This window comes from Oncorhynchus tshawytscha, linkage group LG08 (assembly GCF_018296145.1).
Source record: "Oncorhynchus tshawytscha isolate Ot180627B linkage group LG08, Otsh_v2.0, whole genome shotgun sequence".
Classification (NCBI taxonomy): domain Eukaryota; kingdom Metazoa; phylum Chordata; class Actinopteri; order Salmoniformes; family Salmonidae; genus Oncorhynchus; species Oncorhynchus tshawytscha.
Window position 1 is genome coordinate 28032577 of NC_056436.1, and position 15544 is coordinate 28048120.

Genomic DNA, 15544 nt, shown 5'->3' on the forward strand with positions numbered 1-15544 from the left:
GTCATACTCTGTATCTACCTTAGGTTTTATGACTTCCCACAATCCTCCCACAACCCCTTCCTTCCCCTGTCCTCATCAGTCTTGTCCACAACCCCCCTGCGGTGGACCTGGCAGCGTACACCTGTTCCAGCCCAGCCCGGCTACCTGAAACCCTATCCCACCCTATCCCACAGCAGAGGCTGGGTGAGCTGACAGACGGGTCAGAGGTCAATCAACAAAGGTAGAGATAACCCCCCCAGGCAAGCCTGAGAAACAGCAGCTAGCCAGGTGGACAGGCTCACTCAGTCTGACCCCTCCATCTCTCTTTCACTCTCTCTCTCTCTCTCTCTCTTCCTCACATGTACCCACACATACATAAACACATTAATTTATGCAAAGTTCAGTAGAAATGTGTTCCCTAAAGTGTGGACACTAATGATACCTCTTCAGAAACTTAAATCTCTTGATTTGGATGCCTGGTGATCCCTGGCACTTACCCTGTCAACTCAACTCTGAATAGGCAGATGAGAAATTAACATGGTGATTGTGTAAGCTCTGAAACGTCTCCCAGGGCTACAAAGGTGGTGATGCATACATACTGAAATGGTCCAGATGGGTTGTTGTTCACGGCAACCAAAAACTTTCTTGAAATATCCTCTACAAAACACTTACATAAGCCCATAGTGGGATTTAGGAAAGTGTACCTAGCCTGGACAGACAGGCGCACACACACACACACACACACACACACACACACACACACACACTCTAAATACATAGTCAACTAACTAGGAGTACCTGTTCATCGTCCACTCTAACACATCAATAGAATTATTCATTATCAGCTTGTGAGGAAATAGCAGGCCTGTTCAGTCAGACTGCAAACACCAATAAGGCCAGCTCTCCACTGACCTCTACCTCCAACTGCTCGGATTAATCCAAGTCTTCAAGCCCATAAACCCCTGCAAGGCTTTCTCTGTTAGTCATTCTGTGTATCATGAAGTCCACTTAATTGCAGTTGATGAAGTCCACACTGTATTCATATTCCTAGGTGTTAGTATATAAGTAGTTTTGTGGGGGTGTTGGTTATGGTTATTGTTTCACTGACCTGTACCCCTTGGTTTAGTACTAACACAATATCTACTTATCTCTTCCAGCCATCACAACAACTCTGCATAATCTCACACTGGCCCTGGAACTGGCCCTGGAACTGGCTCTGACTGTACTATGAACAAAGACATACACACAAAGACTAATTCATAGACATACACAATGTAAGTGACAGGAATCTAAAAAAAACATTCCAACCTATGAATATATTGAATATATATATTATAACTTACAATGCTCATACATCAAATGCAATGAGAATACAAACTCACCTGAAGGAAAACACGAAAGAAAGTTTGTAAGGGAAACGTTTTCTTTGTACAGTGCATTTCATGAACTATAAACTTTGCTTCACAAGAAGCTTCAAGGATACAGTGACGTGACGATATATGACGATTGACGATATACCAGCTTGTATACAGTACCTAACAAACAATAGCCTGGCTGCTTTTCTTTCACTGAGCCCTTTCTTTTCTTTCAAGGTTTGGGTGATAGTCAGAGATAGGGAGGGAGGATACTTATTTCAACCACCATATCAAGTAACTGTCAGCCTGTCTAGAATAGGACCAGTGGCTTTAGAAGCTGCTGCCTGGCCATGGCTAAGGAATTAAAGCCCTTGTGGGTCACAATACCGCCAGGCTTTAGGGCCTGTAGAAACCCAACAGACCATTGTTGTCACTGACAGCCCCCTCACCTTTTCATGAGACAGCTGACAGTGCAGACAAAAAAAAACGTCCTCCTCCCAATTCATCAAACGGCATGGCCAAAATATTGACTAAACCTTTCAGGGCAGAAACCATCGGAAGGGGTGGATGAATGGGGTATCGTTCATTAAATGCAGGTGGATCTGAGCCAGGTGTACAGGTCTGGTCTTTCTATAGGCATGTTGAATGTTGACAGATCCTCTGATTATGGTTGAGGGGTAATTAGTGCTTTGAACTTGAGGTTAGCCTTCACGTGATCATCTTTCCCCCGATTATACCTCACCTTGCCTTCATGTCCAGCCACCTGAAATACAGTGTGTGATTTCTGCTGCAGCCATCCGGAATGTCTGATGTTTACTATTCAAATTGTTGGTTTTTAGTTATATTAATCAAATACTGTACATTAACCGGGTGAACGCCTTTGATTAAGGGAGAAAATCAAGTCTGCAGAACCTGTGTCTCCATTTAATCTGCCTCTTCGGTATCTGTCCTTTAAGCTAAACCCATTCTACCAGGGCTTCTTTCAATGCGCTGCTGTCTAACAATGTCTGGTTAATGTGTGTCCAAGTCACTGTATTTTACTGTAGAGCATTAAGTGAGGTGAAGTGGTATGGGTGATGTCAGACAAAGCACATGCCAGCTATAAATATGAAAACAAAAGATGTGGGGGACACAGGAACTGCTCCTCTGTGAACGAGACAGGCACTTAATGGCAGAGAGCGTGGAAAAAGACTAATTGCTGCCACTGGCTGTTCAGGCTGCAGCAGACCATAAAGAAAATCATGTGTCACATTCATTGTTCTAATGCTGACCCTGCGTTTCCCTCGACAACACCTCACAGCAATGCAGCAACCGTCTCCCTCCCAGCCCAGCTGTAGTGTATGCTGGCTGCTGCTACTCTGAGCTCCTTCAGGTTGACACTGAGCCAGTGGCCCAGAGCATAGAGACACTAGGAAGAACAGGAGTTCTTCAAGTTCCTAACAACATTAGACTGATCTGAGAGGGTTCTTTGAAGGACAAACAGGATAACACGAAAGCCACCTCTGAGGCATTTCACTGTCTGTGCATTTCCCAGTAAACCCAGCATAGTACACTCTTTCAACCCAAATTGTCTTCTTGAATGTATCTGCTGGCTGCTACTGATACTGTACTCAAACAATAAGTCTTCTGGAACTGGAGGAGGGGTTGTTTGGGGAGGCAGGCTGACTTCCTCATCACAAAAAAATGGGACGGCAGGAGGATAGAGGGAAACCCTCACATAAACAGCTCCCTCTCTCACTTTCCCAGGGTAAACTCAGATGGCCCCCATCCACTATGACAGGTACAGCAGAACTCTGTTGCTCTGGTGCCAGGAGCTCAAACATCCCACAACAGTCATCTTTCCACCACACATCACATGGCCCTCTTCCACCAAAGAAAATCTGTGAAAGCCATCCATCTACGACCACATCCAGCTAGACCTTCCAGGTGGGCAGCACAGGCCCAATGGGACAATGGAGCCCTTTCTCCTGCAGATGGAGAAATCGATACTATGAGGGGAGCACTATAAGAGCACCCTGCCTTGGCTGTTTACCACCTTAGAATTAGGGCCCAATTTAGCCATCAACATGTGCATAATGGGAGAAGGAAGGGGCAGCACCCATCCCACCCTTCAACCGCTCCACACCTGGAGAGGACCACACAGGTAACTGAGAGGGGAGGGTTCAGTTCTCATGGAGAAGGACTGGCAGGTGGGATAGTGTACATCTGTTAGGGGGGGGGGGGTTACCCGGATCTGATATGATTTAGACCACCCCCACAGAGGAACTCGACCACATACAGATGAACACTTGAGTGATGAAGTTAAATTCCTCCCAAAAGTTTTCGCTTATCTCATCTCTCTTTTCCCATAAGAAACGAGGTGCTGAGGGGGTTCAGAGGAGGCTGGAGGGCTTGTAATCAAAGCTAAGCATTAGACAGTCCCTCCAACACGACAACAAAGGAGTACAAACCCTGAGGCAAACTCACGCAGCAGTGACATCAACAAAAAGGGCCTAAATTTAACAGCGGTGGGAATTGTGGGGCGAGCCATACAGGAACACTTTCAATGCATTGCGAAGGTCAACTGGGATTTGACTTCCTCCTCAGACTCCGCCACTAGCAGCTTGCTTATTCCCTCCTCCCCCCTTACTCTCCCCGACAGCAAAATAAAGACATAAGCATTGTTTAGCAAGACAATGGGCCACTTCCAGAGACCTTTCAGTCTCAGACGCTGAGTTTTCACATCCATAAACAGCGTGTGGCTGTGAGCAGAGAAATAAAAGACTTCACAGGAAGACTGGGACATTATAATCAGTGTCATTACCCTACAGCCTCTCATGACTCCAGTATTCACAGAGGAGAAGGACTTGATATGTATTACCTCTGCACCCAGCCAGAGGACAACCGCAGCTCTATAATAAGGTGCGTTTGTATGGGGAGTTATAGCCACAGCTACTACATGCTGGGAATACAGAGCTCACAAGGAGTTTCACAGCCATGTCTCACCCTGCCTTTGTGTACCCATCATAATAGAGTCTAGACTATGGCATAAGCACGTGGGCAGTGGGCTTAAACCTATTAGCAACTAGCCTGTGCCCCTGCACACTGACTCGGTACCGGTGCCGCCTGTATATAACCTCATTATTCTTATTGTGATACTTTTTGTTATTACTTTTTATTTTAGTCTACTTGGTAAATATTTTCTTCTTGAACTGCACTGTTGGTTAAGGGCTTGTAAGTAAGCGTTTTACTGTAAAGTCTACCCTTGTAGTGTTCGGCGCATGTGGCAAATAAAGTTTGATTTGATTTGAGGTGCCCGTCAGTGATGAGGGCCACAGAGCAAAGCTGGGGAACGGGTCATGACCCTGACTTAGTCAGAATCACACTGTATGCCTTCACTGCTAGCTACACTGGGAGGAGGATGGCAAAAATCATTATTCTTAGCATGCCATCTGTGTGCCTCTCTATGACCTGCTGTATGGAACCCAGGCAGCCTGTCCCTGTTAAGCCAGCAGAGCATGAGGTTAACAAACACATCTCCCATTACTACCTGCCTCATAATGAAAGAGCCACCTCACTGGAATCATTTCAAGTGAGTGGGGGAAGGAGGTTATTACCATGCCATTGCAATATTATCCAAAAATCAACCAACAACATTATCAACTATGTAACCTTGGTGTAACGTTTATGAAAATTATTATTTTGCATTATTGGTACTTAAAAGGCAACCAGCACTTGAGACTCATATTAAAGTAAAAAATTGCTTCACAAACCTTTAGTGAACTTGGGTCTGTCAAGGCCAGCGCTTGTCTCTTCAGCTCTGTCACATTCATTTGACATTGTTGGCAAAAGCTTCCTTTTCCATCCCTTCCCTCCGACTCCGAGACGGTCACGGACCCTGCGCCCTCCGGGGATGGCCGGCTGCTGCACCGCGCGTCCTTTGCCAAGTGAAGTAGTTTCCTGGGACTCAGATCAACAGGGAACGGCGACTCTCCGCAAGGACAACCTTCCACCTTCGCCATTAGAGAAAAGCAACTCGGTTAAAATAAATCCACAGGTAGGACAATACGCTGGCGAGACGCACAAGCCCAGGTGTGGAAGTCTACTTGTCTGGAGTTGTTGGTTGACTGACAACCTGCATGAATGTCATAGGTAGACATGAGCACTACCAATTTGAAGAGGCAGGCTAAATGGGTTCCAAGACAAAAGGGTTGCGCTGCTGCGACAGGTTCTATTGAAAATCGGAACTGGTCATTTTAGCTTTATGCGTATAACACTTACAGTAAACATGCGGTTGTCAGGGTCCAGTCCATGAGTTGCATTTCCCCAAAATGAGTTCATTCTCCCGGGTCTGGGTATCCCTAGTAGACGTGGTTCTCACATACACTCAATTATTAAGAATCATTTGTACAATGAAGAGTAGTCGTAGTTGTAAATTGAAGTGTCACTTCTAAATCTGCCAGCAAGTAAACATATTATAGGCTAACCATGGTTGTGTCCTGCACTTGATCCGTGCTATGACGGGACAATCCGAGAGTAGTTTTGGCACACACTCTTTTAAATGGGTGGGGGAAACTTTTGAAAAACTTTTTGGCGCATGATTGGACACCGCAATAGTAAATCACTTAAAATCATAACCGTGGGTGCATGGATCAGACAGGGTAATTCAACGTGTGAGTTGTATTAGGTTTATAGGTTATTAGGCTAGCTATTTATAAAGCTGAAATTGGCCATTGTATTGGCTTCTATTATCAATGCATTACACTAGTAAAATGACTAAGTTATTCATATAGCTTAATTTCGTAATATTATTTGAAATATAGTGATTTTTATTTTAGATTATTGTAATCAATGGTTTTATCCATTCTTGTTGTCAGTCACGCGAGCAGACACAGTTGCAGACATTGCTTCACTGACAAGATAATGGGTGCAGTACAGAGCCTACTTAGCTTTAAAGCCAATGCGTCCCGTTCTTGCTACTTTGGCGCCATCATCTGGTAAATAGAAAGATTTCAGGATGGTTTTCACAAAATAAGGGGTACAAGTTAAATATTTAATTAACACACTTTAAATATTTGATGTTGATGATGTAAGCCTCGTACTTCGTTGTGAGAATCCTTTCTACCCTCACATGACCCAATTGCAGCCTTTTGTCTGTCTGTCTGTCTGTCTGTGTCGTCGACTGGGTTGAGTGGCTTTACGCTTGGCAGCGCAACTGGTTGCAAATTATAGGCGTCCTTATGGGGTTAACAGAATGAGGCCAATTTAATACTGCCATACGTTTATTTTGTAATTACACATGCAGCATAACATAAGCTATTCACCACAAAAGGCAAATACAAAATTCTCTGAATAATTTATCATAGATAAGAAAATGATGTTTTTATCTGAAGCTACGGCCATGGTTATCAGACCACAGACACAATAGACAAATGAGCCGGAGTCACAATTCAAAAAATAGGTAGCCTAATATTAATTGATAGTTACACAGTCTCAGGAATCAGGAATCAGGATAGGCTATTCCATTTATTCCCCACTTCAGTTTTGTGTGACTCTCATTTCATTTAGAAATGAATCATTCTATCATATCATCAAATTAAATGTTGCACAGTGACAGGGAAATCAAGTCTGTCATTGTGGCCTTTACTGACCCTTGCGTGCGCTGGTACTGATTACGAGTGTTCATTTTTGGTTATAACTGCTCGGCGCCTTTAACAGCGAATGAGCGCAGAGATTACAGTAGCCTTATTGTCTATTAAATCATTGAATGTTCGGGACCACAAAGCCCCATCCACCCTGCTACTCTATACATGGTTCAAACTTTTTAAAATTATTTTAAAGAAGAGAAATCCAAGTCAGTGATCACGCTACGAAGTTGGCAACGTAGATAAGGCGCAGCTGACACTCAAGGGAGCTGTTCATGGTCCTGAAATGTACTGGAAATCCAGGTCTGTGGCTTTACTGGCCACTTCGTGTATCAACTTACTTACTTATTAACGTTCTATTTTTCAAGGTAGTTGGGAGAGTGGATTGGGCTACATTTTATGTTTGAGCAGCCTATGTTTCAGCTATTTAGTGTAGCGTGCACTCACTCACCTTTGCTTTTCTCCTTAGAAGATGACTGGTAAATCCAAATATGATATCGGAGTCCACGAAGAATGTACCCAGATCTATGAGACTGGGGTTGGGCTTGTCAGCTCCAGAGGAGCCCGAGGAGTTTGGTAAAGCCATGAGGGAAATGTGCGTAATATTCCACGCCGTGGGTTACCGAATTGACATCTATATTTGTATATTCGTTTCCATTTCAGGATATATTTTCATAGATCCCAAACAATTGCATGGTTTCAATCCAAAAGGTATTCCGGACATCCAACAATGATTCGGAGAGAGCTTACTGTCTCTCCATGACCGCTCCGGTCAATGCCCAACAATTGCGGCGTGTGCGCAAAAATATATCTCCTGTGCATGGCCAGCAGTCCAGCAAGACAATAAACCGATACAATCCATCCGTAATCCAAACCTTTATATCCACAGGTAGAGTATTTTTTTTTAACTCCTCACGCCTGGTCTTTCAGCTCGCAGGTCTCGGAACGCAATCACATGCGCCTAAGGAGGATCACCTTTTGCAGTCCCCCCCCTCGCTCTCTCTCCTGCTCTCTCGCTCGCTCACTCACTCACCCAGTTGTGTAATTCATCCTTGCTGCGCTTCCTGCCGACTTGCTGGAGGCTCCAACATGTATTTATCAAAGCAAACACGCACTAGAGAACAGCGGAATCCAACAGCTTCCCAATGACCCGGTTTGAGATCTTTGGTGGAACTTGTGCCATGACCCATTTAACTTAGTTAGATCGTCTTGTTTTTTAAATTTTTATTAAACTATTTTGTAGAGAAAACCCTGTATTTGTCAGTGCACTTGTACGTAGTCAGCTCTTGCGCTTACGTCTGTGTGTAGCTTAGTGGAGTTTGGGCTATTAATTACGAGGCTAATAGATGGCTTAGTGGAGTTTGGGCTATTAATTACGAGGCTAATAGATGGCTTAGCAGCCTTCCAGTTCCAGATACAATTGGGACTTTTAAAGACATATTAATGTCTTATTTTCAAAGCATTTTCAAATACAGAGCTGTTTGAGTTGCAATTTTAATAAAGTAGATAATATCTATTTTGTGTGCTTTGAAAGCTGAACAGGGATGTTCTTTTAATAAAAATATTATCTGCTGTACACAGACCGAGGACTTCGTTTATAAGCAGACGGTCTTAACCGCCATAATGAACTCATTGGTACCTGGCACCCTTTGAAAATGTCATCTCTTTAAAGCACTTAGAAAGTTTGGTGGGTGTGAATGTTTTCAAGTCTGATTTTAAATTATATTTCATTTCATCATTATGCGAGAGCAGAATACAATTCGAAACACAATGCTGTGTGCTCATGGGTTTAATCAAAATGTAGGAATTGGGTAGACTATATTATTCAACCTTTATTTATTTAGATTTGGGCCATTTAAATAAAAAACATCTTTAAAAGCAAGATTAACCTGAGGGATATCAAGGTGGCTTAAATGATGGTTGGCTTATTAGTGTTGTGGGGATACCCATAATAACCTCTATATGTGACCCTTTCTAAGGCCCAGTTATGTCCCTTGCCTACCCACAACAAACAGACACTCACTCAAACACACACTATTACGCACGGACACAACCACAGCTCATTCTTTTTTGAACGGATTCACTGGATTTCCAGGAGACCGATAATTGGCCTATTCTCTGTAGTAAAGATGATTTACCATGTCCGACCGAAACTCAGTTCCCACCTGGAGGAGGTTCGGGTCACCCCGACCGCTGATGAAATTCCGGATCGCATCCCGTGGAACTACTACCCCTACATCTGCTGCCTTTGCGCATGTAGGAAAATCGCTATGGGCATCTCATTATACTGCTCAATATCTTACCCAACTTGCAAACCTTCGCAGTGCACGGGGCTTCATGAGAACCGTTTAGCAAATAACCGTAATGTTGTTGGCACACTGCTGAGATCAGAGGAAATAAAGCGGCGTCTGGGATGGAGACTGGAGAGAATAATCTGTGGATGGCTCTTTAATAAATTATTCATACGTCAATACAACAAAGCAAATGTTATTCCCTTAGAACTATCAAGATCATCATCATTATTCCTAGCGGTGTAAGATTTTATTCTCTTATATTTGTCCATTAATAAATGAAAAACAGTTATTGAAAACAAAACAACAACAAAAAATACATTTTGTTGTATTCATTGTACTCTCCTTCTGAAACAAAAAAATATATTTATCCACCGGAAATAAAAAAGTAAAACTGTCTGGAATCCAATTGGCCCTTTCCTTCAGCACCTCGGACAGCGACCATGCCCAATGCGCTGTTTGGACTTCAGGAACAGTCGGACACCACGAGGCTATATTGACATTATAACACAAGGTGGCACACGAGAGAGAGATAGAGAGAGAGAGGAGACGGAGAGAGAGCAGGGGTGGGGGAGAGAGATATAGAGAGCGAGAAATGCTTACAAATCAAACAAGGTTAGGGTGAACATTAGTGTAAACATGTAGGTCAATCTTGTAAAAAATAAAACAATGAATGTAGCCAACTGCTTTCAGATTTCAAAAATGGTCTTGACATCTTATATTAGACTATGCTAAAGACATGACATGAAATGAGTCTAATCCACACAATTGAATTAAGAATCTCATCACTTTACTATAGCATATCAGCCTAAACTACTCAATGATTCAAGATCTTCAAAGCAGTGCAGGCTACTCCATGTATTGCCTTGGAAGTATTTGTCCGCCTGATCAAGTGGTCCTAAACATTTCACAATTTTGGCAAAGAACTGTTGAACTGTTAAGAACCACTCCACCAGAGAGACCAAACTATGAGTCATCACTTCTTCAGGTGACCACACACAGTCCAAAACTGGCATAAAGAGCAGTGTCTGCAACCATCACTGTCTGCCCACGTCACACCAGCAGAAACAGTAGCCTACTTCATATTTTACAGCGGTTTGAAATACTTTTCTTGTCGCCTGAACTGACAAAGTTCATTCATAGGCCTACTATTGTAAGCTAAATACTAGGCATACGTTTTCAAAGGTTATCTCACCGTGAGTTGCGGTTTCATCTGAGCAGTCCATGCCTATGCTGTGTCTGTGTGGCTTTGGTGAGCCGCGGCTCTTTATATATGGTGTTTTGGGGTAGGTTCATACAAGCCTTTCATTCAGCGAGGAATGAAGGCCAGGCAGGTCTGACCGGCTGAGCTGGGTTCCACCAGCAACTTGTGTTGCCTGTCAGACAGCCGCCTTCATGACGAAGCCAAGCCAAGTGTAGTCACTAATATTCTCTGCACATTGCTTTAAGCTTTTTATCTAAAGTATCAAATCTGTACCAAACAATGAATAATAGTCCTTGCTAAATATTGATCAGATTTATACCACACAAGTGTAGCCTACAATAGGCTACATAGGCTAATGACTTAAATACACAGTTCTAGAATGAGAAATACTGCACGGATTCCATTTAACATTGTTCTATAGCCAAACAATAGGCAGCATACTTTTGGGTGTCCTGGGTTGCTTAACTTTGAGGTACTATGGAACAGTGGAGTAGTCTTGAATTATGATTCTTTATCCATTCATAGAGTATATTATCGTCACCCGCACAGACACATACAGTATTCTCCCCCATGCTGTTCCACCAGGGGGAATGGTTTTATAATTAACGTGAGTACTGCGCAGCCCTAACCCCTTATTATATACGTTGATCTCCTTAGGAGAATGCAGGGAGGGATTTCAGGTAGCTAATGCAAATGATCCCCAACAACAGAATTCAAATACTTCATATGGAAAGCATTACCACAGGAAAATAAACTCGAGGAAGCAGGCAACCGGCCCTGAAAACATGTCTTCTGGCCTATTTCAGAAAGGCAAGTATTGAAAGATGTTTGTGTCAGGCTTGTGTATGAGACTTCCTCTGAGAATACATTGTGTGAGAGCCTGACTTCCCCTATGATTCATTCACAATGACAATACAGATTCCAACGCTGGCTACAATAGTATTTAATTGAAGTGCATGTGCTGTAACGGAACTGCATTATATTCAACATCTCTCCTGGCAACTTCTCAACCTCTCCTCTCTTACAGCAGTAAACCACTGGTCACAGAAACTAGAAACCACTGGTGACTAAGACTAAGACTAAAATTGTCATTTATATCATAACACATTGAATATATATTTAAATATATATTGTAAATGGACCAATGCATTTAATTAAACTTAACAACAGCATGTGAGATTTCCAGTGATTCTCTCTGAATTAATGAAGGCAGCTGACGATCCTGAGCTGATTAACACAACAGATACGTCCTGTTGTCCAAAAACCTGCATGCTTCAGTTACATCATACATGTATTCCTTTTATCACAGAACAGTATAAAGTTAAATGATACCTCTTCTACTAGTTACACAATAGTACAGATATATGCATGACAACAACCATGGACGTGGACTGACACATACACATTATAATGTTATTCACATTTAGTTAATCCTTGTTTGGTCTTCATGTTTTTGTTATTCACCAATGTTCGAGGGTCTGATGGACCCACAACATTATTGGGTTTTTAAAACAATACGACAAACATTTATGTAAAAATACTTCATACTTAGATGTTGACTTATATCAATTACAAGACAAATAGACAGCATACATGGTTCATATTTGCCATTTACCCCTGCTAGATCACATTTATCAATTAAAGCTCTATTTTTGTCAAATAAAATGTATTTAAAAAAAGTCATTTATAATCAAGATATGGGTAGAATAAATCATGTTTATCTTAAACAAATATATATTAAACAAGATTTTCATCACTATTGATGTTTATTGCTTTGAACTGAACAAATTGGAAGGACACATTTTACATACAGTATTTTACGGAAATGACAAATGATCCCCATTGAACACAAATTAAGGCCAGTCTACACACCACATGAGGGACAGAGGTTTACTGCGTGTGTGTTGCAAATGTATTTCTTGCACTTGATGCATGTGTACTGTCTTCCTGTCCTTCTTGGGTCCACACACATCGCAGCGCTTCTTGTTGTTGTTACCGGCTGTTATCTAGAATGATCAAAACACTTAGTTCAGGAATTTTACTAACATCTCACTCACATATATAGTTACAGCAGGCCAAGGCAGGTGAGTCAGACACACACACATGCAACATCACTCACACTTACTTCCAGTATTTGAGCACCAGCATCCTCCTCCTGAATCCTCCTCACGATGGCTGCAGAAGCTGGAGTCCTTGAGATATGTTGCCTCCTCTGGATTTGAGGTCTTACTAATGCTTTGACCAGCTCCTCGAGAAATAGCCATCTCCTCTGGAGCTGCCCTCTGTTCCAATCTGGGTTCAACACCATCCAGATAACAAACGCGTTGTACGACACAAACGAGATGTCCAAGATGTTGAAGAATATCAGAAGTGGCCAGCGTAGGTTTCTTCTTTTGCAACTGTAGCCAGTCACCAGCTTGTCTAAATTGTCCACCCCTCATTTTGTGGCATTATAATCCATTATGATTTTTTGATGTTCCTGGCCACAGATTCTCCCTTCCCTATGCAGCGTACTCATGAGTACCACATTTTTGTCTTTCTTTGTTACATAGGACACTAGGGGCGTGTCGGCGGTCAACACAAACTTAGAGGAATTAATAGGCCTATTCCATGTATTCAACAGCTGAGGTGGGAGCTCTGGCTTGTTTTTTCGTACTGTTAATGCCATCATCAGCTTGCTCTTGAGGAGCTTCTGTCCCAGCTTGTGCGAAGTAAAAAAGTTATTGCATGTGATGTTGTGGCCATGGAGGCCATGTCACGTCCAGGACAACCCGCATCCCTTGGTTCTTCTCAGGGGCTCCTCCATCTGGCTTCCCCATATACACTTGCAAGTTCCACGCATATGATGAAGCAGCATCACAGGCAGCCCAGATCCTGATTCCATATTTTGCAAGTTTAGAAGGTATGTACTGCCTGAAGGGGCAGCGGCTCCTAAATGGCATTAGCTGCTCATCAACAGTAACATTGGGCCCAGGGTTGTAAAACAGGGGAAGGCGGTCCGACCACTTGTCGCACACTGTTCTGATTGCAGCTAGCTTGTCTTTCTGCCGCCGAGCTGGTCTGTTGTCTCGGTTATCGAAGCAGATAATCCTGGAAATAATGTGGAAGTTTTCCAGAGACAATGTTGCACAGAAAAGTTCTCTGCCAGTTTCTGCATCCCACAGGGATTCTGTGGATCCCCCATTGAATCTGAAAACACCAGCAAGGATAAGAACCCCAAAGTATGCATGTAAATGAGTTTAGTCCATCTCCTTCCATCTCTCTCCAAAAACACACATTCCCTCCAAATGAGTGCAGTCCAGAATGATTTTCTGGATGGTGTCTGGGATGAACAGTCCAAAAGAAGACTTTATGTTCTGCACATGAGGAACCGCCATCCTCGTTGACCCTGGTTGCATCCTTATCACATTGGCAGCCAGACAGGGAGGCCAATTCCTTGGGCAAGAAGACCATTCAATTTCACACATTTTTTACATCCCCATTTCTTCTCCTGCAGGTTGCTGATGAGCTGGTTGCTGACGGGCTGGTCCTGGGGCTGGCTGCTGATGAGCTGGTTGCTGACGGGCTGGTCCTGGGGCTTGCTGCTGATGAGCTGGTTGCTGACAGGCTGGTCCTGGGGCTGGCTGCTGATGAGCTGGTTGCTGACAGGCTGGTCCTGGGGCTGGCTGCTGATGTGCTGGTTGCTGGTCCTGGGGCTGGCTGGTCCTGGGGCTGGCTGCTGATGAGCTGGTTGCTGACGGGCTGGTCCTGGGGCTTGCTGCTGATGAGCTGGTTGCTGACGGGCTGGTCCTGGGGCTGGCTGCTGGGCTGGTCCTGGGGCTGGCTGCTGATGAGCTGGTTGCTGACGGGCTGGTCCTGGGGCTGGCTGCTGATGTGCTGGTTGCTGACGGGCTGGTGTGGTGGTTCATTTATTTACTATCAAATGAGGAGAGACAAACGTATCACACAAGTCAGAGTTATACTTAAACTACATCTTTATTCACTTATTAAGAAGGGAGCAGGTCAACACAACACACACATAAAAAGTGAATCGATTGAGTGCTCTACGATAATGATGGCTGGTCGACAAATCACCCCCAGATGATTTGTTGAGAGCCCCGAGACAAAAGTACAAAGGTCTTTTATAGCCAAGATACACCCCCTTCGACCTACATGACGAACAACAGATGTATAGAATGGGTCACAAGGTTAAGATTTGTATGAAAGATACTTATAATTCACAGCAGAGAGTATCTCATTATGTAGAGACCAGGGTCTGGCTCTGGAGTCGTCTCTCCCTGGTACCTTATAAAACAGAAACATTCACTCATGTTCTGGAATGCGGTATCCCCAAAGACATCGTATATCGCCTGTCAGTGTTATCTCCCAGAGGCCCATCCTCAGTAGAACACACACAGATGAGCGTTCTAACAACCCCTTATTCTGTTGCAAAAAACAACCATTTGATGCAATAAAAGTATTATAACAATCTTGTAGTTTCCACCATACTGGTCTTGGGGCTGGCTGAGGGTCAATCTCATCCTCTTCTTCCAACTCACTGTCAGACTCCGAATTGACAGAGACACGATACTCATATTTGGAAAATTCTTCATCTTCCAAAGTGGAAGACGCTCCTTCCACACTAGCTTCTCTCTCTGCAAAAATGATTTCCAAAGCCTTATGAGCAGAGATGATTTTTGCCATATTAATTGATTGTGGTAAGGAGCCACACATGCAGAGCTATTTATTTGTTTGTGTCCCTCCCCCAATGTGCACCTGGCTGGGGTAGAGTTTGGGAAAATACAGACCTTTTTACAATGTCTAGAAATAATGATTTGTAAAAACATTGTACAGGTTCCCGCAAGACATTGTGTAGTTTCACACACTACAAAGGGTAAAGAGTGTGAGGAAAGCGGGAGACAGGCAGGCAGACAGACAGGTTCTTGGTGCTATGTTGAAACAACAGGCCCAGGGAGGAGGACGACAGAGTGAAGGCACACAGTACATTTTTTTTGTTACATTTTTACTTGTTTTCACCTACACACACACAATTTTCCACACTTTTATTGTGTTTTGGGCGTCAACAGCTGGTTTGATATCCAGCTATATCCT

The 15544-nt window shown here is 43.4% G+C and overlaps 1 protein-coding gene and 2 long non-coding RNA genes across 3 annotated transcripts in view; all 3 read right to left on the reverse strand.

The window, feature by feature from the left end:
• The window catches only part of LOC112256730 (kinesin-like protein KIF26A), a 104826-nt gene extending 96885 nt beyond the window's left edge, over positions 1–7941 (reverse strand). Inside the window, exons 1-2 of the mRNA XM_024430184.2 lie at positions 5595–7941; positions 5087–5326 (exon numbers count right to left, since the gene is read on the reverse strand). Of these exons, the coding sequence (XP_024285952.1) occupies positions 5087–5326; positions 5595–5654 (300 nt within the window). The 5' untranslated portion in view covers positions 5655–7941. The remainder of the gene's footprint in view (positions 1–5086; positions 5327–5594) is intronic.
• A 1449-nt stretch (positions 7942–9390) lies between these two features.
• On the reverse strand, positions 9391–10574 carry LOC112256729. Its single transcript, XR_002954461.2, has 2 exons — positions 10445–10574; positions 9391–9740 (listed from the first exon to the last, which is right to left on the reverse strand). It is a non-coding gene; the product is annotated as an uncharacterized LOC112256729 (long non-coding RNA).
• Positions 10575–11380: 806 nt separating this feature from the next.
• LOC121846889 lies at positions 11381–14061 on the reverse strand. Its single transcript, XR_006083876.1, has 2 exons — positions 12579–14061; positions 11381–12459 (listed from the first exon to the last, which is right to left on the reverse strand). It is a non-coding gene; the product is annotated as an uncharacterized LOC121846889 (long non-coding RNA).
• Positions 14062–15544: the final 1483 nt, after the last annotated feature.